The sequence below is a fragment of the Amyelois transitella genome, chromosome 10 (assembly GCF_032362555.1).
Source record: "Amyelois transitella isolate CPQ chromosome 10, ilAmyTran1.1, whole genome shotgun sequence".
In the NCBI taxonomy this organism is placed as follows: Eukaryota; Metazoa; Arthropoda; class Insecta; order Lepidoptera; family Pyralidae; genus Amyelois; species Amyelois transitella.
The window spans coordinates 1,988,338-2,015,228 of NC_083513.1; the positions used below are offsets into that span (position 1 = coordinate 1,988,338).

A 26,891-nucleotide genomic window follows, 5' to 3' on the forward strand; every position below is an offset into this window, starting at 1 on the left:
ACTCCGACCTTTCCCTCCACACTCTCCTTGTATATCTGCTTAGTCAACCTGCTTTCAACTAATTGTATATAAGCTATTAGTTTGGTCAATAGGCTCCACAAAGGAAAGACCTTTGTGTTTAGTATGATATGAGAAAGAATACAGGTTACCCCGCGCAAATTTGGTACCAACTAAAATTAGGTACAGGTATTCTGCAAAACCCACGGGCACTATAGTTTTTTCGATAGATAAAAATTAGTATCTTTGTTCTTCTCTCGACTCTTTATTATATATACAAAATTTGAAGAAGATTGGTTGAGAGTAACTCTTGAAGAGGATACGAACAAACAAACTAATTGACTTTCGCATGTATTATATTAATTCGAAGTTAGGATGGCACTTACGTCCAATGTTTCTTTTGTCAATTTGAATCGCGTATAGAAAAAAAGTACAGTGATAGTTACACGACGAATTCGTGAAAAAAAAAGCAATTAAAAGTGTGTAATTTGGCTGATAGCATTTGCATTAGATTCATATGTAGCCAATTACTTACTTTGATGTTTATTTTTTCTTCTTGATAGGTAGTTATCAACTTAAAAGACGAAATTATTTTATCATAGGCAAAATACCTCTGTACACAAAAAATATCACAGATTGAGCCTACTTCAAATGTGCAAAGCTTTGTGCTATGGTTTAAGGAAAACTTAACGATTCTTTAGGTAGGTATTTTAAACAACTTAAATCTCGATTCGTCGTAATCATTTATGGAATGATTTTTTGATTCATGTTTCAATTGTAACTTGTTAATTTTGCTATAATGGTGTTTTTCGACTTGTATCCTTTGTACAATTAATTACTTAAAAAATATTCATGCTTGTACCCTTTAGCGTGGATGGTACGAGTACCTATCATTGTTCACAGACAAATTCTTAAACCGGTAAGCGTGACCTTTCTGTCATTTCAAGACTTTTTGGCTCTGTCTGCTCCGTAAAGGGTTAAGACATGGTTTTATGTAGATACGTATGTATGTATTTTCTCTCCAAATGTAAATTTGTCCCTTCACTTCACTTATGAAGTGTAACCACAGCGGTTAATCGGAAAAATATATATAACTAATTCCTATATAAACGAGTCTAAATAATGCCATAGTTTAAAAAATTACACACAGTAAATTCCTTACGTATTTCCCGGTTCCACACTAGCACATTTGACCCTTTGATCCTCATATCGTGAGACACGCAATGACAATCTCAGTTATAATACCTAGGAAAGGAACTTATTCTTCCGTGAAAATCTTAAAATAATAAGGTATAATTACGTGCCATAGATGGAGAGGAAATCAGTCCTATGTTTAAAGAACAGTCAACCATGGAAGGATGGAATATTGGTAGGTGAAGGAATTGTTGTTAAGATTAATATAAATATATCCAACTCCCAGGTAAGTCATGAGTACAAATGCTTTACTGTTTGTGAAATAAACTGCTACTTCGTTCGTGCCACTATTTTTGAGGCTCATTTAGGTAAATCGGATTTTACAAAAAAGACAATTCTTTATGATTTAGGGAACTGGTTTTAGAGTCACGCGTATTACCCTAAATTGGTACCGAAAAGTCTTCTCATTTCATAACCATATCAAACTTATCTTGATAAAATTAACATGATATCTTACCACACGCATGGGAAAGCAATGTAACGGTTCTAGGTATTATTACCCAAAAATTATTACCATTTTGCACAGAGATGTCAAAACAAACAAAGTTTTGTCCAAACTAATGAAATGTTTTTTTTACATAGGTACATACATAAAAATCACGCCTCTTTCCCGGAGGGGTAGGCAGAGACTACATCTTTCCACTTGCCACGATCTCTGTATACTTCCTTCACTTCATCCACATTCATAACTCTCTTCATGGAAGCTCGCCGGACCAAACCATCTTTTTAGCCATGATTTTTTTACTATTCCATGCAATTGAGCGATCAGTTACAAGAGCAAAAATTTTAAGCTCTTAATTTATTTCGAAGATTTGGCTGACGTTTAAAAGGCCATTTACAAATATGGACAATATTTCATACGTATGCTTGTCATAACACTAGATATCTTAATTATTACACAACAGCTCATCGTTAAAAAACATCTAAAGGGTAACGCACGACTGGTTAACTTCTTAATTCTTCTATTGTATCGCAAACAATGGATATTTCTCGCGCGCTAGATACAAGTACATGCGAAATATGCATGCAAGTCGTGGCACCAAAAATGTAAATATAAAGTCTTTACAGTTCTCTTCATGCCTTGGTCAAAAGGTGACTCCCGGGCTCGTCTCCAGAGGTATGGATGTAACCGAGATGAACCAGCCAGGAGGAAGAAGTACTCTTCAAGTCCAAGTGACCACCAAGGGTAAACATGTTAGAACACTTAAGGTCTATCGGTTAAAGCTAAAATGTGTTTTGCCCGGAGAACGATAACATAAAATTTCTGCACCTAATTGACACTGAAGTACCGTTGTTGGAAAGGGCACCGAAGTAGCAGTAGGAGTATGTTGTAAAATTCATAGTCTTATGTTTGCACAGATATTTTTTAAAGCTACGACTGTTACACGTTCCGAGCACTTCCCTACATAGCCCTCATGCGATAGGATTGATCATAAGAATGCAAGGCGCTGTGATACATACTATTCATTTATACGTCACGCCTCTTTCCCAGAGGGGTAAGCAAAGCCAACATCTTTCCATTTGCTATCCATAATACTTCTTTAGCTTGGTCCACATTCATCAATCATTTCATGCATCGTCGTCAGTTTAGGGTTCTCTTTAATTTTTGGTATTCTGACAGTGTGGTTCCCGGCACCAATAAATAAAAAGTATAGGACCACTCCGTTTCATTCCCATGGATGTCGTAAAAGACGAGTAAGGGATAGGCTTATAAACTTGGGATTCCTCTATTAGGCGATGGGCTTGCAACCTGTCACTATTTGAATATCAATTCTATCATTAAGCCAAACAGCTGAACGTGGCCTATCGGTCTGTTCAAGACTGTTGGCTCTGTCTACCCTGCAAGGGATAAAGCCTTGACGTATGTATGTATGTTCACATATTATTCAGAATTTTTTCATTCACCTTTATCTTTTATGCGAATTCGGATATGTAGCTTATCAATGCTTTGTTTGAAATGTTTCATCAGCTCCGTCCATTATCGGTTTTGGAAACGTTTCTACTCGACTAGTTCACAATGGGTACCCAATACGCTTTATATGCATAAGGATAACTCTGCATGTAAGATTTCAAGTAAACAATAACACACAGATAGCAGATATAAATGGCAGTTATTGGTTGGTATATTCCATTGGATAGTTACGATTATTCTAAAGTTAGTGGTAAATTTAGAATCTAGGTATCAATCATTGGTTCGGAAAATCTATTATTGGGGCATTATGAGAATGATCTAAAATGAAACAACGTAAGTATCTATATAAAGTACATACTCGTTTAATTATTATAATTAAAATATTTACATGACTTTGGTACTTTTACCATTTTTTTCCGAATACTTGGTAAATCGTAGTTTGAGTTTATTTCATGAATCAATAGTGTTATCATATCTGCATTGCAAATGCCTTACACTTCTAAATATTTTTTTCAAAGGCTTTATTTCTTTTTCGTGCATAAATCATATGTTAGTTAAACATAGCGAAATAAAGTCGACAAATTTTTGTGAAAATTATTGTTCAGTAATCAAAATATCAAAAGATTCTGCGAAAGCATCAGCAGCGACTGACAATGGCAATTACTAACGCTCTAGTTTTTCTCCCAAAATTTTATTCGTTTGTAGGAAGATTTTCGCTAAGTTTTGGGTGTGGTAGAATCTCCTGGTCATATTAAATTTTTCAAAATATCATGTTGCAGAAGCCTCTACGGTGACAATGTACAAAGCGCTCTTCTTGTAGGACAAGTATATTTCATCAATCACATTGCTATTTTCCTGCCACATTCACACAACTTTGCTGCACAGCCGTAACAGACTGTTTCTGCATTTAGCAGACATTTTAACATTCAAAATATCAAAAGATTCTGCAGAAGTCTCAACGGTGACGACGTGCAAAGCGCTCTTCTTTTGGGACATGCGTATTTCTTCAAGCACATTGCTAGTTTTCTGTCACATTCACACAACTTTGCTGCGCATCCATTGATGAACTGGTTTTGGGTGTGGTAGTTTTCACGGGCGCAGAGGGGCTGGCCCTTGTAGCACTTCCAGTAGTAGGGCTGGAAGTAGACGGTGAAGAACGGACAGAAGAGGTTATCATAGCATTCGTCGTGCATCTTGCAGCATCTGTAATTTGTTAAGGGATAGGTAGCTTGTTATTTTTTTTATAGTGTCCATATGACTGTTCTTAGTGACTTTAGACTTTTCGTAACTTAGTGTAGTTTAGTTGGGAAAAAGAGATTTTTTTTTGGAAATTAATTGCAATGGAAGATTTTTTCTTTTATATGCAACAAGTTACCAACAAAAAGTATTTGAATGGAACTATGTATCTTTTCACATTTCTCTTCTTCATTGGATTTGGAATGTTAATATTGTTAAAAATCTTTTTTTCTCTGTGATTACTTTTTTTTTGTTTCTCTTGTTCAGTTAATGTTAATAATATTTTTTTTAATGCAAGTAATACATAATAGTAATATATGGGCTAGTTTAGAGCCTAGTAGAGCTCGAGGCTAAGGTTTGTTTTGGGGATTTCCAAATTACTTCTTACCTGTTAATGCCACCAGTAGATTGGAACCTATCCAATATTAAAAAGAAAATTACTTTGTATTTTTGTGTGTAAAGAATACACTGAAAAGCATCTGGACTGAAGTTGAAGATATTTGACACCGAGATAAAAACTTCTGGAGAAGCATTAGCTATTTTTTCTGGAAATTTCCACCGGACCGAAGCCCTGCTGATAAGCTACATAATAATTTTGTTAATATCTATTAATTCACCTGTCAATGCCATCGGTAGGTCTCCCCGAGCCAAGGAATCCACAGTAGCAGCCGTAGCCCTTATATATGAGCGGCTCACAGCCGGTAGCGCAGAATATCATGTTGTACAAGTGGAAGACGCCACGCTTTCCTCTGGTGTATGGCTGAAGGTTTGCGTGTCTGGTGAAAAATAAACGGGTTGAAGGAGTTGTACAAACAGACCGTTATAAAAAAAACTAACCTCATTCGTCAATATGCAGTACTGGCTGAAAAGCTGAATCTTAGAAGAAGAAAAACAAGAAAAAGAAATCTTTTAAACTTCGGTTGATCCCGAGTTCGATATCGGTCATTTTGGGAAAAGGAAATTTAGGAGTTACTGATCAATCTGTGATTTTGTCGGTACATATTTATAAACTTTTGTTCTATAATATTTCAAATGTGCTTTGCTAGAATCTACTTACCGAACTCCATTTAAGTAATCCTCCTCTGGCACTGAATACCTGAAAGGGTCTCTCGCGAACCCCACCAACAGCTGACTCTGACCGCCATCGCCTTCCCTATACACCTCCAAAGAGTTTCCCTTCTCTTCGTACGAGATCTGGTTGTAGAAGTCTGGAAGGTCGTACGGCCGCGGACGGTATCGGATCTGGGCATATTCTGTGTTGTTATAGATATCGTCATAGGAAAGTTGTTTGTATAGATCTGAAATGAAAATAAGTTTTATTTAATAAGTTGGTTTTAAGTAATTTTGTTATGTCAACTTAGTAATGTTATGAAATTAAAATATATGACAATTTATTTTCGAGATATCCCACAAAATTGATTTTGAATTGTTTAGTGCAAGCATTTATGTCGGTCGGGTAGTGGAGAAAAAGGATAATGTGAACAAACTGTTTCTTTTCCCAAACATACTGTAAAAATCAATAAAGGGAAAAGTATTATACTTATGATTCTTCTTTTAGGCTATTATCTATAGTTTATATCTAAAACTCAATAATTAACATCATTGAGTTTTCTAGCTGTGCGGGACTTTGAGTTTTCGAAACTATTGGCTCTGTATTCCCTGTATATACTACTCGTAAACGTAGTTTATCTATGAACGAACTGAAGGCGATAGTAAATATTGTATTGCCACTTCACAAATATGATTAATGGGCTGTCAGGATCAGAAATCTGAATCTTTAATCTTTTTTATTAAAACATATTTAACTTGAATCCACTACACATAAATTCTGTTATAAACATCACCTATACCCACTACACTATAAGTGAAATTAATGACAATAATAGCACATAACTACATTAACAATATCTGGTATTTTCACGCCCTATATACCATTGGACAATGCTAATAGAATAGATACCATACAAAAGAGATGATTACAGATAGCATTATTGTATATTTGCTAAACGAACAGTGATGTACACGGCATCACATGTAATTGTTACTTAGTATTGATACAAAAGGAGATATACACTGTAAAAATATATAAAATTGACCTATAAATATCAATAGACGAAGATGTTTGACTATTTTGTTCCTTCCAGAAAACCTTCTTTCCAATATTACAAACAGTTAAACGTGAAGGAGTCTCTGGTTTTAGTAACCATTGGGACTGCTGGTGCTATTCGTGATCACGGATCATCGTAACATCCCAAGTAACATATAGTAGGTTTATAATGGTAACCCTTGGGACTACTGGTACTATTAATGTTTTTTACAGGTATTAAACGCGCACGTAACGTACCTTACTTGTAACATGATTTGACACGTCTGAGATAAAATAAAGGTACGTTATATAGTATTTGTAAATAGTTAAATGCAACGTTAAAGTTTAAAATCAGTTTTTTCAAACAGAAACGATCGTTCACAATAAGTTACCGAGATTAGTTCATACTTACTTACTTTATAATAATATGTAGTGATGATGTACCTATAAAAATAGATAAATAATACTGACCTAGGACATTAGACTAAATGTTACACGATATACAAGTACTGAAACCCAATTTAAAACAAAGGCATTTTCTCAATCAATTAAGCCCAAATATAAAATACACCTACTTAAATGTAAATTGTTACCTAAATACAATGCTGGACCATTGGTAGGTTCCCAAGACCTTTTCTTTATTATACTTGATAAACATTGTATTGTTCGGCTGATGGATAAAAAAAAATCTAATTTGGACGAAACCTTTTATGCCATTTAAGTATCGTTGATTCTCAATTTCCAGAATTATTTACAAATAAAGTGGTATTCGTGTCTGTTTGTAATCTTCTTAAAAAATCTTGTAGGTAGATTAGCAGTAGGTTATATACTTAGTTCTTATTTGGAACTATACAATTAATCTGAAATAACGAAAACTAAAACAACTTATAAAAACAAAATGACTACTTTATTTATGTTTACTTTTATTTATCCAAAATAATTTTTTTACTGTTGTTGAAAAGTTTGATCATGCTATCGTGACTAGAGGGTTGGGAATTAAGTATCTGCCTCAAATAATGTCTGTACATTTTTTTTTGTTTTTAATTTTTGAAGTACGATTTAATTTTTACTTCTTTAGTCAAAATTTAATAAATAGACTGTAACCACGAAAAATGTGGCCTTTCAGTGTTTTCGAAACTGTTGGCTGACTACCATGTAAGTAATTATAAGTAAGTACTTATAGTATAGTATAGTAAGTACCTAGTAAAAATAAAAAATGTGAGTCAATCAGCAATTGGCGTTTTTATCCCGGGCTTAATTTTGACAGGAATTTTACTTGAAAAAGTGTTAGAAAACTATTATTTTCTTCGTCTCTGTCAAGAATACTAATATCTCGTAAGTAAAGATGCGGGCGTAGACGTTATTTAGAGAAAAAAAAGGCAGTACGCCCCGGGGTACGACGCCTGCCAATATATTAGATCGCTCTTTTTACAAGATTGTAAAAGAGTGTTTTATAAATAAAATAAATACCTTAAATATGCAAGTCTGTGTGAAGTGGACAGACAGAGTCAAAAAAACCTGAAAAAACTTGAGATTCAGAGAGAGACAGCTTAGCCCATACATATTATTAACATATTTATATATAATCACGTCTCTATCCCTTGCGGGGTAGACAGAGCCAGCAGCCTTGAAGACTGAAAGACCACGTTCAGCAGCAGTGAGATTCAAATAGTGATAGGTTAGCCCATCGCCTACAAGAGGAATCCCAAGTTTATACGCCTATACCTTCGTCGCCTTTTACATGTCCCATTCTTTTTTCTTTTGATGTCGGAGAAAAAGAATCCCATGTTTATTATTCTTTCTTTTGATTCACTTTTACAATATAATCGTGGTTTGTCGGAAGTAAATTATCAGTTACTTTTCTTAGCAACTTTTAAATGTATATACTTATTATTCCTTTTGGTAAGCCGGCCGCAGATATCAACCTACGAATGTGATGTTCCCTGCTCTGTGGTGCCGTCATTGCTCAGCCATTCCTTTCTCATACACGTTAACCCACATGGCAATTAGAAGTTATTTATAGTTCACATCTCGCAAGCAACACCTTGACATTATAGATATAAGGCCGATTGCCAAAATATGACCCAACGATGAACAAATTCAAATATTACTAAGTACTTTCACAATCATTACACACTTAGTGTTATTAGAGCTCTTAAGGCCAAATATGAACCAGATTGTAAAAGTTGATGAAGGGAAAGGCTAATAAGCTTGAGACTTTACTTTTATGCAATGGACTAGTTGACCTGCCACTATTTGAATGTTAATTCCATAATTAAGCTTTTTTGAATTGCTGAATGTCTTCATTATTACTATTGTCTCTGTTTGTCGGTAAGGGTTGCGCCGTGTGGTTCCCGGCACCAATAAAATGAGAATAGGACCACTCCATTTCTTTCCTATGGATGTCGTAGAAAGCTAGTAAGGGATAGGCTTATTATAAACTTGGGATGTTTCTTATAGGCGATGGGCTAGCAATTTGTCACTATTTAAATCTCAATTCTATCATTAAGCCAAATAGTTGAACGTGGCCTGTCATTCTTTTCAAGACTGTTGGCTCTGTCTACTCCGCAAGGTATGGAAACGTGGTAATATTTAGATATGTATGTATCTGTAAGGGATAAAGATGTGATTGTATAAATATATAATACATATGTATATACGGGACAAATTACACAGATTGAGTTAGCTCGAAGTAAGTTCGAAACTTGTGTTACGTGATACTAACCCAATGATACTAATATATTTAATAATAAATACTTTTATATACTACATCAAAGACCAAGGCCAGTCATAGAAAGTTCGTTTCTCATTATGCCCTGGTCAGGATTCGTAGCCGGGACTTCCGGAGTTACAGACGAGCGCACTACCGCTGCGCCACAGAGGCCGTCAGATATGTGTGTACATACATACATAAAATCACGCCTCTTTCCCGGAGGGGTAGGCAGAGACTACCTCTTTCCACTTTCCAAGATATGGACTATTTACAAATTGGTCTTTGACCATAACTTGCAAGTAATAAATCTATTTTTCCATACAAGTGTTCTGGGCTTCCTTGCACAGAGAACTCTAAAATGTGAGTTGTAATGTATACCTTTATATTTTTCGACGTCGTTGTAGTTTATTCTTTTATTGTTAAGTTAGGTCATTAAAAAGTTTAGTTTTTAAGGCCTAAGTAACTGCCCATTAAGAAAGATATGTATTTATTTGCAACAATAATGATCATAATTGTGATAGCCATGATTCAGTGCCCTAATAAAAAAAATAAAATGAAATTACCTCAGTTATGGTAAAATTAGTTGCGTAAGTGAAAGTAAAATGGCGGTAAGAATTAAGATGGTCGCTGATTTCGTCGGTCGACTGACCAAGAAAGTGGTTTATTATACTAAGAGCATCTATTTTTATATTAAAGAAAACAATATCATCATCATAATCACCAACATCTTTTTCTTAAAAACTTGGGATTCTTCTTTAAGGCGATGGGCTAGCAACCGCCGTCACTATTTGAATATCAATTCTATCATTAAGCCAAACAGCTGAACTTGGCCTATCAGTCTTTTCAAGGCTGTGGGCTCTGTCTTTCCCGTAAAGGATGAAGACGTGATTATATATGTATGTTTGTAAAAAACATATATACGTAGATATTACAGAACAATAAAAAAAAATGACTAACAGCCACACAGCTGAGCGTGGCCTAACAGTCTTTTCAAGACTGTTGGCTCGGTCTACCCCGCAAGGGATATTGACGTGATTATATGTATGTAATAAAAAATGTGAGTGTTTTTGTTATACTTAAGTTCTTTTATCGTAAACAGCTCGTCTTTTTTAGTTTTTTATGAAGTCGTAAAGTTAAATAAAATATAGTCTGTTTTCCACACTATTAGGGATTCTTATATTTATAAACAATCTATCTTTAACAACAGGTATTGAAACGTACTTTTCCAATATTTGAAAGTTTCAAAAATCATGATTTAAATAATTTGTAATGTAGATGACTAAAACTATATTAAAATGGTGACAAAATAATGCATGTTATTTTGCCATATATGCAACACAGCACATATAAGTGCCCTTATGAAATCGTTTAAAAATAGAAAATAAATAAATAAGAAACTAGTCAAGACAGATCTGACCAAGGTGAACCTCCTTTGACCGTACAGTCACAAACAAAAGTCCAGAAGAGATTGTCTACATTCCTACAACATGGATAAGCTATGAATTTCCTGATTGCCACAAAGGTATCTACCTAATAAGCAATTGATTATTGCTTACACGCTGATCTGGAGTCGTTCTGATGTGGTTTATTTCAAAATGGTAATTTTATGATAATTTTGTTTCCTTGTTGATAAAGGGTCTTTGTATAACATTTACTTATAAAAATGATACCATAAAATTATGTATAAAATATTAGGATCAAGGATTAAAGTGTTATGTGTTTCCCGGTACCAAAAGTAAAAGGTATAGGACCACTCCATCCCTTTCCCATGGTCGTAAAAGGCGACTAAGGGATAGGCTTATACACTTGGGATTCTTTTTTTAGGCGATGGGCTGGTAACTTGTCACTATTTGAATCTAAATTCTATCATTAGGTAAGTCTATTCTCTCTTCCCCAATAACTTGAGGGTTTTCAAGGCAAAAGTGAATAGGGATTATTTGAGCTTACTCGTATCTGCACTACGTTAGGCTTCATCTTGCTTACCACAATTGAGTTCAAACGCACTTAAATTATTATAAAAAATGTCAAGCAAATACGGATATATATAAATGAAGAAATTAACTTCAATTTAAAACTATTAAAGTTTATTTTTTATTACCATAAAATCGTTTGCGAAATGATTATTACTCATGGGATTCAATGTGGACTCGTCTTTTATTTCCAGCTAATGGTTAAGCTCTAGCATTTATTAAATATGGGTGGTTTATTTTAACAGTAAAAACCAGGCCAATCAGAGAAAATTAAATTCTCATCATACCCGGCCGGGATTCGAACACGGGACCTACTGTGACACAGACAAGCGCGCTACCGCTGTGTCACAGAGGCCGTCAAAATGCCGCCTTAGTAACGCCATAGGAATTAGGTTGTCAGTCCTTTTATGTTATTGTATACCAAAAACTAGCCCTTAATATGCACTTGTTACTCGTCACAGCTCTCTAACTTGTAGGTGAAGTTAAGTAGAGTGTGTGTGTAGTTCTCTGTAGTTAGAGATCAAATAGTATACTTTATAATCAGATAAATCGCATCGTTACGAACAATTGCATCGGAAATCTATTGAGTAATCGAGTAAATGTAGCATCGATTACCGTGGTCGTCCTTCCGGATCGAGACGAGAAAAATTTGTAGGGCCAACAATCGCGTGTGTGTGAAAGTGTATCCAAAGTTATGACGATGTCTTTATTTATGTTTTAGACTAGTTGCTCCCCGTAGCTGTGCCTTCGTGAGTGTATAATTAGCGGATGATGCGGATTCCGTATTGTTGGAACTTCTGTTCTGTACCTACTAAATTTTTAAAGCATATTGTAAGATTTGTTCGGGAAGATAAGGAAATTTTATTGAGTATAATTATGTATTTGATTAAGTACCAATTTATTGTTAAAAAAATGGTTCTAATTTTTTTTATTTTCTCCACATAATCGTGTGCCTTGATATAATATTTTATATTTAAGTTTTATACAAAGTTATATCATCTATTCAATACTAGCTACTCCCTCCGGCTTGGCTTCGGCCGGGTAGCTTTTAGTTATCCTACATATAAAACATCCTCTTCAATCACTATTTATGAAAAAAAAAAACTACATCAAAATTCGTGTGTAGTATGTTTTAAAGATCTTAGCATTATTACAGACATGGGGATGCTATGTAGTGAAGAAGGTTTATGAGTTAGGTTCCCCCGCAAAAGTTAAGTAGATCAGCCTTGCTGTGTGGTTTTTGGCTTAAGAATTTACTACTCGATATCTTTCCCATAGATGTCGGAAAGGCTAATCAATTTGGGATTCTTCTTGTAGGCGATAGCAACCTGTCACTGTTTGAATTTCAATTCCATCTTAAGCCGCTCAGCTAACCGTGGTCTTTCGGTCTTTCAGATATAGACGTGATCATACATTCAGTCAGAAAAGTATCGGGAATGGATTATTTATTTATGGTTCCAAATTCAAATTTTTGTTTTTTTTGTTGTTGTTAGATTGGCACAACTGTTTTCCATTTTGGCGCGGAGTTTGAGTTGCATCTGTTGTTTACATTAAATACAGTGCTATTTTTAGTTATATCATATCTAGTGTGTATTGCTAATTTCATAATGGATAAAAACATCGAATAAAGAGTTTGTCTTAAATTTTGCATTGCCAATGGAATATCGTGTTCGGAGTCACTGAAAATGTTACAGAAGGCTTACGGTGAATCGACTTTATCAAAAACTCGTGCTTATGAGTGGTACAAAGCGTTCAAAAGCGGTCGAGATGTGATGGAAGATTTGCCTCGCTCTGGCAGGCCATCAACGTCTGCAACTGAAGTTAACATCGCAAAAGTGCAGTGAAGCTAGCATCGCAGAAATAGTGACTGAAAATCCTCATTCAACTTTGAGAGAGATAGCCACCGAAATTTCTGTATCTCACGAGTCGACCATTTCGTACCATTTTAACTAATAATTTGGGTATGAAACATGTTGCCGCTCGGCTAGTCCCAAAGACCTGAATTTTTTTCAAAAACTCAATCGCATGAGAGTCGCTGAGGACATGCTAGAACGAGTCAATTCCGACCCAACATTCATGAAACGCATTGTTACTGGTGACGAGACGTGGGTTTACGAGTTTGACATGCAAACTAGTCAACTAGCTTCGGAGTGGCGCCTTCCAACTGAACCGAAACCTAAAAAACCACGCCAAAGTCGTTCAAAAGTCAAAGTCATGTTGACTGTTTTCTTTGACTATCGCGGTGTTGTGCACTCGGAATTCTTGCCGGAAGGTCAAACGGTAAATAAGGAATATTATTTGAGTGTTATGCGGCGTTTAAGAGAGCAAATCCGACGAAAAAGGCCAGATTTGTGGAAAGAAAATTCTTGGATTTTGCACCATGATAATGCACCTTCGCACAAGGCCATCATTGTGAACGAATTTTTAACCAAACACTCAACAAATACCATCGAGCAACCACCATATTCACCAGATATGGCTCCAGCCGACTTTTTTCTTTTTCCTAAACTCAAATTACCAATTCGTGGCACCCATTTTCAATCGGTAGAAGACATAAAAGAGAATTCGCGGCGAGAACTGACCTCAATTCCGGATACAGCGTTTAAAAAATGTTTTGATGATTGGATTATTCGTTGGCGTAAGTGTATCGTTTCTAAACGAGCATATTTTGAAGGTGATAAAATAAATTTGGATGAATAACAAACAGTTTGTGTATTATTGATCTTTTCCTGCTACTTTCTTGACAGAGTAGTATGTATGTATAATATCAGTGTTCAAGCGATAGAAATAACTAGTTACAAAGACAAACAGATAAGATTTGTTAATTACTTGTGTAATATGAGAAATATGCATGTATACATTTGTTCTTTGATGCAGCAATGCAATGCATAAATATCGCAATAGTTATTCATTTTGGTAATCTTATTGTTTGGACTCTTAAGCAATATGATTACCATCTTTTTCTAGATCGTTAAGGTAATTTAGGTTCCACTAATTTTAAAAATATTTTTAGTTAGTATACCTACTTATCTTCTTAGTTAAAGTAGATAATAGTTTTGTAAAGTTACTTTAAAAAATTAGTGAGGTGTGTCTTAACGTTTAAATTATCAAACTAACTGTACGCACCCATAGTTTTAAAAGAAAAATTCTCAGGCAATGTGTTGAAATTCCACACCATGTCGGTATCCATTAGGTAATTTATAAAAAGGAATTTTCTGAGAAGGAGCTCTGGCACAGCCTATGACTAGGGTCCAGAAAATAATTATAAAAAGCAATTCCCCTCTGAACGTAATGATTTTAGCGGAAAACTTAAAGAGACACGAATTTCTATCACATGAAGTACTATGTGGCGTCTAGAGTTAAAAAGAAACTTCGTGGTTACGTTCTTGGCTGTCGTAGGAGGCGTCTGAAGAACAAAAAATAGTAACAATTAAACCATCATCAATTCCCAGAACGGGTCAGGAAGCCGACCGTAAGGCTTGACGCGACAAAACAATTTTTTTGCCATCCATTCAAAATTGAACTATAAGCTGACTAATGAATGAAAAGAAATAAAGTCTCCGAAGTTACTCTGAAAATTTGGTCGGTGTAAAGCATAGTTATATACTTAATTATTCTTTTGAAAAACTATCGTAAGGTTAGATAAAATATATTAAAAAACACGTTAATTAATTTACTGTACCTGTATCACAAAATATTGATGGCACAAAAAACACTAGCAAACCCGCATACACTATATCGTTGAAAATAGATTTTTTTTTGCATTTCCTAAAAGTCACTATTTTTCCACTTACAATATAATTATCACATTTTTCATATAATTCTAAACAAATCACCATATTTACAAGTAAGATATTATTTGTTTGTTATAAAAATAATTCATTATTGTAGCATATTCTTAATTATTTTTATTTGTTTAATTTAGTCTCCTTAATTAAATAATAAATTAATTTGACTTCCTATCAGATGAAATTTGAAAATCAAATATGGCGCGGACAAAAAAGCGCGCGAAGACGCGCGCTGAGCATGCGCGGTGTAGATACAATGAATGTTCAGTATTTTTTCTGCGCATCTATCCATGCAACCTCTTTGGTTGATTCGATCCAAAAAACATGGCCAATTTGTGCTCTGTATGCATTAAATGTGAGGCAATATGCAGATTCGGTATTGTTGCAGATTTCGTAATGCTCTCATTCGGTTTTATGCCGCTTTTGTTTTTGATGGTATACTTTGGTATTGGTCAGCCACCACGTGGGAAAAGACGATGAATACTTACCTACAATGAGAATTTTCGTACACTATTTTTTTTTTAGATGTGAGCAGTTTTTGTTTATAATTTAACATAAATTATTACAAAGCGATATAGGCTACTTAATGAAGTTAAAAACACGTCATTTATTATCTAGTATCTTTTATCTGGTGTGTTCCCGGTTGCATTCTCCACCGCTATACTTTGGATTCTGCAATTTTTGTCATATAATCATAAGATTATAATCATCTTCAGCCATGCCAAGCTATGATTTCTTCCCCCTGTCCTTCCTACTTGCCCTTGGCGGAGGCGTCATGTCCAGGCAAATATTTTTACAAGTATGTAAAATGCCTGCCTATATAAATTTTAGAATCCTAAATTTTGACATTAATGGATGAAAGAGAAATCAGTAATATACAATACATATTAAGCTTTATACTTATACTCATACATATGAACAAATCATCGCAGACTTGTACTTTAAAATTACATAAGTTTGTAGAAAAAAAATCCATTTGTCACTAATGAAGTCCCGTAATAAAAACAAATACCTTTGATTTTTATTAATAGAGTTCCGTTATCTATTGCACCAGGCATTCTTCAAAGTAAGGGGCATTTCACACTGTCGGAGCTACGTTTTATTTATTAAACGTAAGGGATGATCCCCACCACTTTCATCTTCTGAAAATTTATGGTTTTTGAGGTCTAGAATCAATATTAAAAGATAAGATCTCTTACGACCTTTTTTTTTATGGATGTGGTCGATGTTAATCAATTCTGTACGACGGAGTCGGATGAATGCACATTGTCTACATTATAAAAAAAATGAATAAGTTTAAAATTTATGATTTCAACAAATATTATGTCAAATAGTGTAATAAGTTATGTTCATACTGTAGGTACAAATTTTGTCAAAATTCACATGCACTTATGAAGTAGAAGATAGTTTCCAAAAATTTAAAAGAAAAAGGAATGCATTAAATATTTAACAAAATTTAATACTTATTGTAATAAAGTTATTTTTTTAATTACGAATAATAATTTATTTTAAATGTAAATTAACTTTGAATCTTGGAGACCATGAATGTATTTGATTTGAATAAATCACATTAAAAGGGTCAAAGACCTCACCATGATAAGTTTTAAGTAAAAATCCGTCATTACTTTAAAACCAGTTTGACAATTCTTCCCAACATGAAAAACAGGTAGAACAAGAAGTTTTTTTGTTCATATGTTACTTTACTTATTTTAAAAATAAACATGTTAATACGGTCTAAAATACTGGAGTAAAAAATATTTAAATATTAAAAAAATGTGCTTCATAAAAAACTTTATGGATAATTTCACTGCAAATTTTTAGGACTAGCATTTTGCTGATATTTTTTTATGATTTCGAAGGAAACTATGTAGTAACTCTTTAATAATTATTTAGGTTAAGTATTTTCAATAAAATATGTATCCATGAAGTTCTATGTTTTAAATTTTCTTATTTTTATAAAAATAGCGATTACTACTACCGAGCTATTCACGAACGTTAACAAAGCATTACCTCTCAATATTAAGAAAATAAAGAAATAAACTATATGTACCTACCTGTATTTACTGGGACCTATCCCAGTAAATATAATTAAATAAGATTTCTCCATCTTTTTTTTTTGGAAATTCGTAGGCAGAGTTATCAATAAGTGAATTTAAGATAAGTAGATTTGCTAATTAATTGCTTGAAAGCATCATCAGTGCCTTTAATGGCGGTTTTGGAAATTTTATTATTATATCAATTTTGTTAGTCGTTCTCTTGTGGGATAAATGATTTTAGGAAATGATTAAAGATCTAAGTATTATTAAACTTATGGATTTAACGTTTGGATATTCTTACTAGCGGATTGAAGAATAAAGTTAGCTGGATCATAACGGTGCCGTAATAGATGTACCAAATCTATGATTTTAATTACTTTATAGAAAATTCTCACCAGACTAAAAAAATCTTGAAGGTGTCATTTTTATATTTATTATATTTTAACTAGACCATCATGATTCTCTATCAGTCATTCCACTTTTAAAAGCTTATAGGCTTGCCCAGGATTTTTACCTTTATAGGGAAAACAGTTTCATTATAAACCGTCCGGAACTTCCAGAGTAAAGCGTGTACATACAGACAAACAATCTAACCACGCCATTACTACTAAGAAACGCTAATGGGGCCTTCAAATTTTAAACTTGTGTCTAGTAAAAATACGTGAAATATAACAAAGGTATGAAATTTAATGAAAGAAAATATACATATAAAAAAATACCGACTTTTTATCGCGCGATAAACTATCGCTGTCCCTTTCACGTCATACTAAAAAAGCGAAACAGCGATAGTTTATCGCGCATGCCATTATGCTAGCCCATCAGTTCGCAACAAGTTTTAGTTTTATATCGATTAATTACTTATATTTACTTATCGCAAAACGTGAGTTTTAATGAAATCAAAATGGAAAATTGCTTTCACGTGAACATCACAATCTCCTTGTTTTATTTCAAAATACACTTTATTGATTAAAGAAATGTGTTTTGTTTCCGTGCAGTTAATTTAAGAAGAGTTTTAAAAAAAAATGTTTTAATAAGGTATGTAAAACAAGGGAAAATCTGATAAATTTATAAATGGCTCTGCTCCGTTAAATAAAGTATATAAGGTATGATAAATTCGTGTTATATATTGGTATGTATGTTTAACTTTTTTATATTCTTTATAAGAGGATATTATGTTTGATAGAAATATATAACATAATTACCTACTTATATCAAATATATATCTATATACCTACATCCAAAGAGTACCGTTGAGTCTGGTACAATTCGGAGTGGAATTTTAGACAAACCAAAAGAATGAAAACAAAATATAATTGTATAACAATTTTTTTGTAGATAACTATGCGAATAAAAATAATTGTCATATACATATTGATGACTATGATGACGGGAAGGATACATAGCGCTGTGATCATCATCAACCCTCTCCCGCCAATGGTTCCTGTCGTTCCAGTGTTCCCTGTTTACCCCTGTTTATACTTTTACCCTGTGTGCTATGGATAATAATACATTTCAATATCTGCCACTGAAATTACAATGACGACGATCGTCGAAGAAAATCCCGAGAAATATTATAAATGTGAAAGTAAGTTTGTTTGAAACCTCTTTTCGGGTTACCTACTGAATTTATCTTCTTGAAATATCACAAATACCTATAAGTAAGAGTTTGGAGAAGGACATAGTGTAACTTTCGTCCCGGTCAAAAATATAGTTGCAGTGGGATTTGAGAAAAATCTGTATTATTTTGACGGTGGTGCCTAAGTTCATCGTTTTTTAAGTGGCATTTAATTTTTACTTTTTGTGGGGTGTGCTAATTTCGTCGCTTTTTGTAGATGGCGTTAAATTCTTCGCTTTTTAAAGATGGCGTTTAATTAAAGCTGATGCTGCGAGTTAAAGCTAGAATTATAAATAAATAAATATATATGGAACAGATCGGGCAGATTGAGTTAGCCTCGAAGTAAGTAATTTATAAGAATTGAGAAAAGGCTGCGACCGTGCAAATCAGCAAGTGTAGAAGCGGCAGAACAAACTATACGCCATTGCTTTCGGTATATTTCGGTATATAATATAGTACTGACAGAAAGGTAATCAATCTTGATACTTACGTCTTGTTGTTGATAATACATTTTAAAATAAATTAATAGCCACGAGAATAGCAAAATCACTGATGTTATAATGAATTACTTTTGTTATTAATTATATTTAATTTTTGGAATTATATTTTAGATAAAAAGATGTATCAAGATATATTATTATCTTTATTTCTGTAAGGTAATAGAAATTTACTATAATAGATATACTTAGAAGATTTCTTCAAAAACGTTAATAATATTAAGTAAAGTAACACTTAGGTATATAAGTTGAAATAAAAATGTCGACAAATGTTTCTGACTGGAATAAAGAGTATAAACTGAAATGTAGAAAATAACTACACAAAGCTATTATTCAATTGCAGTAAATTGTAATGTGAATTTAGGCATGAAGGTAGGTAATGTTAATAAGCAAATAAACAAATTTATAATTTTTTTTGTTGTAACTTTATTTTTCCCGTATAACAAGTCAATCGCTTCGATTGTATTTACAGCTAAATAATAGAAATGAAAAATGATTTTAGCGGAATTACGTCAAACTTAATGGTTTCTATTGTCTACCCCCGAATGTTATAGGTACGGGTGCATTTAAGGAAGCAAAGAAAATTATTGTCTATTTGTTAAAAGGTTTCTTACCCCATTATTTTTTAATTAGGATAGCGTAACAGTACTTTTAATAATATTGTGTGATACTATTTCAATTTACAAATAGTTTGTGTCTGTTAGGAAAAACCTTGCCATGTGTTTTTTGTCAGGAGTGTGGAACCTATGAGAACTTACTCAAAAAAATGTTTTAGACCACACAGATAGAACACACACTTTATCAGACCAAAATAGATTTTTTTTTGGTAATTTAAATGCGTTTCACCTGATGTCAAGAAGATCGAAGTGGTCTCGAAATTGTAGCACGCAAAACTTACTTATGAAGTACTTTAATTAAATCAAACGAGCGCACGCGACGCCGTTATTATCGCGCGAAAACCTATCGCTGTCTCGCTTTTTATTATGACGTAAAACGGGACAGCGATAGTTTTCGGCGCGATTAAAATGGCGTCGCGCGTGCAACGCTACCGGGACACTTGTGTCACCAGTCCATGAAAAATACTCGAGCGCAACTAAAGAAGGGCGTTTGTTCTTCATTTATAAAGCAAGCCATTATTTTAATGAGAATGCAAGAGGCATCGGCTCAGTCGGACGCACACTGCCGGTGCTCGTTGCTTTATAATAAATGTTACTATTTTAATGCTTTTGAAATGAAAAACTTTTCCTGTTAGCATTTCCCGTGCGAACTCTCGAGGGATTAGAAAAAACAAACTGCTAGATTAAAAAGTGTGGGAACCACACGGCATTAATAAAAAAAAAGAATAGAACCACTCCTCTTTCCCAAGGATGTCGTAAAATGTTACTAAAGCATAGGCTTATAAACTTGGGATTGGTCTGGTAGTTAGAGGCTAGCAACCTGTCACTATTTGAATCTCAACTCTATCATTAAGCCAAATAGCTGAACGTGGCCATTCAGTCTTTTCAAGTCTGTTGGCTCTGTCTACCCCGCAAGTGATATAGACGTGATTATATGTATGTATGTATGTATATATACTTATGTATGTATGTATCTTTATAAAAATAGCGATTAAGATAGCGTAGAAAATAAGTAGATAATGATCTGTTGCTTAAATTGATATTGTAAAGTATAGACTTAAGTGTCTATAACTTTTTAATTTTTAATCTGTGGTCAGACACGATGCCGCCGTAATAATGTCTCTGTTTTTTAAAATACAACACTCATCATTACACAAATAGCAATATTGTTTTTATATAATTAACTAACTTAACAGATATATTTACGAGATAAAATGACGCCACTTACCCGTTGAAGTAGGCAAAGACTGCAGCTATCTTTTTTGGAGAAGTATGACTTTTTATAAAGATTAACTTATTTTAAATATTATTTTATTGAAATTGAAATGATGTTTGAATTTTATTACGCATCGTTGTTTCGTAATAAAATGTAACAATATTTCAAGGACTACTTTTGCATAAGAATGTTAAATTTTTTCAAGTAAATACTGAATGTTTTGATTTATTGAATAGCGTTAGCTAAGTTTTAACATGAACTAAAAAGAAAAGATGAATCAAACATAAACAATACAAGGAGCTGAGAACGCAATCGAAGAATTTTTGTACGACCAAACTAATGAGATTTAAAATTGGAATTTTATTTTTACAAATCATAACTTGCCAGTGTTACCACAGGGATTGGGGGCCATTTATTCTTCCATTCAAACCGGGTTATGACTTCATAACGAACGAATGTACCGAAACACCAAGCCACATGTGTTTGGAACTGCCTACGAAGGAGATCTGCAAGTTGAAACTCACAAAACCAATACTTCACCCGTGGTTACCACTTCCCTGGTGGTATTTTTATTGTAAGTGGCTGGTGACGAGGAGACCACCACCGTTTTGGAAAACATCATCGAGTACCGTTCATCCTATGTTTATGAATACTTTGAAAGCGATTCTTGATTACAAGAGAGACCTTAAAAGAAGATCGTTATTTGATACGGTCCCAAAAAAATAGAGAATAACCTTGTTAATTTTTTTTTTGGAAACGGTACTTTTATCCTATTAGTTATTAGGTAGTTGATATTAAATGATTACAACAAGCATTTATTCGAGTTGATAACTTACTCGACTACCTTTAAAACAAATAAATAATAATATACTGGACCACAGATTGAGTTAGCCTCGAAGTAAGTTCAAAACTCGTGTTACGAGATACAAACTTAACGATTCTATATTTTATAATAAATACTAATAAAGATAAACACCTAAAACCCAGGGCAATCAGAAACAAATCGTTTCTCATCATTCCCCGGTCGGGGTTATAACCCGGGACCTCCTGTGTCACAGACAAGAGTACTATCGCTGCGGTACAGAGGCCGTCAATGAAGGCAACACAAGGCCTATTCGACTAAGTTAAAATAAACTGAGTTATAGTCTATGGTTTTACTTGATGGTCCATTCCGCTTGCTATGGTCATTATAAGTACAGTATTAATTCTACCGTCTTATAAATATACAAAATTCGTGAGTATGTCAGGATGTCAGTATGTATGTTTGTCACTCTTTCACCCAAAAAATATGTAGGTAGCTGAACTTTTTATCCTGGAGTTCCCGCGGGATTGATTCCACGCGTACGAAGTCGCGGGCGGCCTCTAGTAAATAATTATATTCTTTTATTTATAGTAAATTTGTTCGTTTGTTACTTCTTCTCAGTTATACCGATCTTCTTGCCATTTTATACACTTCTATTATTTAGTGTGGCAAGAATGGAAAGTACATTTCACGCAGGTGGAGCCGGATGCGAATGCTAATACTATAAAATTACATACATACATACAAACATATGGTCACGTGTATATCCCTTGCGGGGTAGACGGAGCCAACAGTCTTGAAAAGACTTAATGGTCACGTTCAGCTATTTGGCTTAATGATAGAATTGGGATTCAAATAGAGACAGGTTGCTAGCTCATCGCCTAAAAAGGATCCCAAGTTTGTAAGCCTATCCCTTAGTCGCCTTTTACGACATCCATGGGAAAGAGATGGAGTGGTCCTATTCTTATTTTTGTATTGGTGCCGGGAACCACACGGCACAAAAAATTACAAATGCATAATAAATAGGCTTCGTAGGGTTATCCTGAAATTAATATCCAATGAAAAACTAATTTTAAATTGTAGATCAAATTAATTGTATTTTTTTATGACGCCATAATTTAATTAATAGCCGTTTTTCAAATTGTAAAGCGGTTAGCAGTTTGGAGGATCGTGATGATGAAGGCTGTGTTTGTAAGTGTTATAAATATAATTAATAGTAAGCATTCACCGTCAACTGAGACCTCGTGAATACTTTTAGTTTTAACGAAATTGTGAATATTCAAAAATTACTTGACCGATTTTGATGACGTACGAACTATAAAGTTCTTTTGTTAGATCCGACATACATTTTTAATCTTCAAAATCAGAGTAACAGTTCAGAGTCGCTAAAAAGGTTTTCTGCAACATTGCTTAACCTTTATCGGATCATGGTTACACATCCAGTCACCGGGCACCAATGTACAGGTTTCCTCGCGATATTTTTATCGTATAAATAATTTTTTAAACATTATTTGTGGAATTCCTTCGACTTCGTCCATTGTCTTGTTTTGGGCACTAAGGATTCATTTGATGATTTTTTTTGCATGATCACTTATCTTGTATTAAAATCATAAAAAAATATAAACAAAATATTTTCATCATGACTTCTGTCTCGGTTCTGCTGATAGAGATATCTTGAGAACAAAAAAGAACCTATATACTGTTTCTTCTATTATACTTACTATAATTATGTTTTCTGTGAACATATTTTTTTGAAATTAAATAAAAAAAACATCATTTTCAGATACTAGCTACTATACTAGCGTGTGTGCCGGCAATCCTGTCAGTATATCTGCCAAACAGGGTCCCGAGGCGAAGCACCATACGACCAGCTCCGATGCTGCCCAAAAACTTCAGAGTAGCCGACATCCCTAACCTTAAAATACCTAGCCAATCATTTTGCGAAAAGCAATCCTTAATACCGGCAGAACAGTACCTGGTGCTACCCTGGTGGTACCATCAATGCCTAGGCTATATGGAGAGGAAGCTGGCGAGCTATTCTAATGATAAGTTTTTCCTGCCTATGTACAGACGGGTGTTAGACCAAGTAGACAAGTACAGGAAGGCTCAACGGAAAGCTGCGTACACGCAATAAATTTCGGTGTTTAATAATTTTTTTGTATACACTTTATTGCATATAAAAAGGCATAAATAAATATTATCACGTCAATATCCTTTGCGCCGTAGACAGAGCCAACAATTATGAAAAGTCTGAACGGCCACATTCAGTTGTATAAACTTACGATGGAATTGAGAGAAAAATAGTGACAGACATCTTTCTGCCTATCCCTCCCGGAAAAAGACGTGATTTTATGGTATGGATGTACAAATGTATAAGATTAATATTATTTCGATTTCTGTGTATGTAAATATTAATGTCTATTTTTATAATGATATTCTTATTCATAACTCAAGTGGATTGTGTGTTATTATGTTGTAATAGATAATGGTGTAGATAAATATGGTAGCCTATTTGTTTTATCAACATATAACATGATAGATAACAATCTATCATTTAGATTTCATAAACTGCTAATATACCGCTTAACGTACATATTTTGTTAAATAAAACCTTATAAAGCCAACGCTTGCATGAAGAGAGTTATGAATGTGGATGAAGCGAAAGCTGTACGCAGGGATCGTGGCAAGTGGTAAGATGTAGTCTCTGCCTACGCAAAGAGGCATACTTATATATGTAGTTATTTTATTAAAAAGTATTGATAAAGACATAGTGTACATTTTATTCCTGAAATAAAATCCTGTTTTCAGGGGATTTTCGATGTATGACAAATAAACTTCTTATTTAGACTTGTATATAATAAGGTTTATATTTTCTCCATATCTTTCCCATGGATGTCGTGAAAGGTGACTTAGGAAAAGGGAAAACTTGGGATACTTCTTATAGGCGATGGTTCATTATTTGAATCTCAATTCCGTCATTAAGCAATAGACCTGAGCGTGGCCTTTCGTTCTGTTCTAGACTATTGGCTCTGTCTACCCCCGAAGAATATGAACGAGATTATATTAGGTATGTTAACAGAAACAACAGATGAAAATACAAAGTTTTACCCACTCACGTGGTAAAGAAAAATATTTGTTGTGAGTGTTTAGAAAACAATTTTCAGCCATTTCCTCAGTGCAAATCTGTATTTGATAAGGAATGTTCAAGGTGTTGCGATTAGCTGTACTCTGGAGTAGAAACGATGATTGTGCAAATTGTAAGTAATGTATTTCTCTATTTTCCTTTAACAACACCCTACAAAAAAAAACAGGGTGTTATAATCTTGACGTGATTGTCTGTGGCATCGTAGCTCCCGAACAGATGAACAGAAAATTTGTCGAAAGTATTTTTAGTTATGCTTGATGGAATTCGTTTCATAGCGGCCGACATAAAATGTCGGATTACAAATATTTTGTGACGACTTCCCCAATATGGGACTCCAATAAAAAGGCATGAGTCATAGAATATAGAACGTTATGTAAATTCTTGTTGAGGGATTTTTAATTTTAAATGTATTGCTTCGGTCATCCTTCGCGTAGGTACCGGAGAACTGAGTCATAAAATTATTTCAATTAATGGACCTGTACATGATGGTGTAATAGTAGACTTTAATGCAAGTGAGATGATGATATATTTAAAAGATTACAAAAATGATGCAAATGGCCGCAAATTCTACGTGATGTGATGAAGAATTCCACCACGGACCATAGCTACGTTGTCGCGTCATGTACAGCCTTACAAACTTGCTTAAAGGAAGCCCTTTTAGTTGGAAAAGCTGTTCTTCAATTTATGAATGAGAATTGGCGAATCGTAGCTGAAGAATTCGGAGACCCGTTCGTTCAATTTGGAGTATCCAGGTTCGTTACGAATGTAGAAAGATTATTAAATATGGTGCCCAAAGACCAGTTGCTTGAAGCAAATTTTTAACAAATGTAAATGTTATGCCGTGTGGTTCCCGGCACCATTACAAAAAAGAATAGGACCACTCCATCTCTTTCCCACGGATGTCGTAAAAGGCGACTAAGGGATAGGCTTATAAACTTGGGATTCTTCTTTTAGGCGATGGGCTAGCAACCTGTCACTTTTTGAATTTCAATTCTATCACTAAGCCAAACAGCTGAGCGTGGCCTATCAGTCTTTTCAAGACTGGTGGCTCTGTCTACCCCGCTAGGGATATAGACGTGATCATATGTATGTATGTATGTTACAAAAATGAATAGACGATTCTTTGAGATAAGTCTTAAAATCTGAATTATAAGCATAACAAGAGTTCAAAAAAAAAGTTTCACGGACAAAAGCTAATCATTTCTCACTTCTTTTCAAGTTCCTCCTATTATCCATCGCGAGAAACGCAACACCGAGGAGACACAGGGAGTCATCATCAGGCGAGAGTATCGAAAATCTTCTCTACTATCAGGACTGTAAGCATACCACAGCACCACCTTCCAGCACCGTCAGCTCACCCAAGATCGAAAGGCTATCTGACTCGAGACCGTCTTGTCCATACCCAAAAATGTGTTGTGCCATGAGTTGTAACAATGCACCATGTGTCTCTGAACAGCTGAACAGCTACGGAAACCAAATGCATCCGAACTTACAGCCGTATCCAAGGATGCAGAAACAGAGGCAGCTGTATGAACAGCCCCAAGTTTTGAGAACAAGAAAGAAGAAGATTAGACCATCCGCACCAATGGTCAATGGGAGACGAGACTTTGGGTTCACGAAAGATAACATAAAAAGCCTGATATCACAGGACGAGGATATCAGGAAGATATTGAAGGATCTGGTGAGGGTCACGATGCAGAAGGTGGATCTGCAGGAGATGATCAAAAGTAGGAGAATGGCTTTCATCGCGACCAGTACTGAAGGTACAACTCTTGCTGAAATTGCTGAAAATTCGGAATACGAAGTTGACTTGTAATTGTTTTATTCTATTATTTATTTATTTTTTAAATTGACTACTTGTACATTTACTTTTTTATTTCCCTTTTCAACACCAGCATTTACACCTTTCGTTGGGGCCCTGGGTCTTTTTCAAACATTTTTCGCTCCTCTTTTTGCGGTAACTTACCTACAGCATCCGTTATAGACGTCATTATGTCATTTCAAGATTTCTTAGCCAACATGAAGGCGGTAATTTTTTTTAATTCTGCATGTGTGATATATAGAATA

General features: G+C 34.3%; 3 protein-coding genes and 1 long non-coding RNA gene across 4 annotated transcripts in view; 3 read left to right on the forward strand and 1 right to left on the reverse strand.

Moving 5' to 3' along the window:
• The window catches only part of LOC106140620 (CDK5 regulatory subunit-associated protein 3), a 61,917-nt gene that overhangs the window by 10,556 nt on the left and 24,470 nt on the right, over positions 1-26,891 (forward strand). The gene's annotated exons all lie outside the window — the stretch shown is intronic.
• LOC106130128 (uncharacterized) lies at positions 4,013-6,546 on the reverse strand. The gene is made up of 4 exons (XM_060946220.1): positions 6,510-6,546; positions 5,397-5,637; positions 4,957-5,115; positions 4,013-4,306 (listed from the first exon to the last, which is right to left on the reverse strand). The coding sequence occupies exons 1-4, from the start codon at positions 6,544-6,546 to the stop codon at positions 4,030-4,032; spliced, it is 714 nt and encodes a 237-aa protein (XP_060802203.1). The 3' UTR covers positions 4,013-4,029.
• LOC132902151 (uncharacterized) lies at positions 17,782-19,457 on the forward strand. The gene is made up of 3 exons (XR_009657034.1): positions 17,782-17,967; positions 18,268-18,517; positions 18,765-19,457. It is a non-coding gene; the product is annotated as an uncharacterized LOC132902151 (long non-coding RNA).
• On the forward strand, positions 24,922-26,640 carry LOC132902162 (uncharacterized). Its single transcript, XM_060946221.1, has 2 exons — positions 24,922-24,936; positions 26,044-26,640. Exons 1-2 carry the CDS (start codon positions 24,922-24,924, stop codon positions 26,638-26,640), a joined length of 612 nt encoding a protein of 203 aa, XP_060802204.1.

What these genes read in the sequence shown, in the direction of transcription:
- LOC106130128 (XM_060946220.1), bottom strand. Translation starts at nt 6,546, where the DNA reads ATGGTTACTAAAACCAGAGACTCCTTCACGTTTAACT. An exon ending in GATTACTTAAATGGAGTTCG is followed by an intron (nt 5,116 to 5,396) that starts GTAAGTAGATTC and finishes ATTTTTCACCAG; the next exon opens with ACACGCAAACCTTCAGCCAT. An exon ending in CCTACCGATGGCATTGACAG is followed by an intron (nt 4,307 to 4,956) that starts GTGAATTAATAG and finishes AACAAATTACAG; the next exon opens with ATGCTGCAAGATGCACGACG.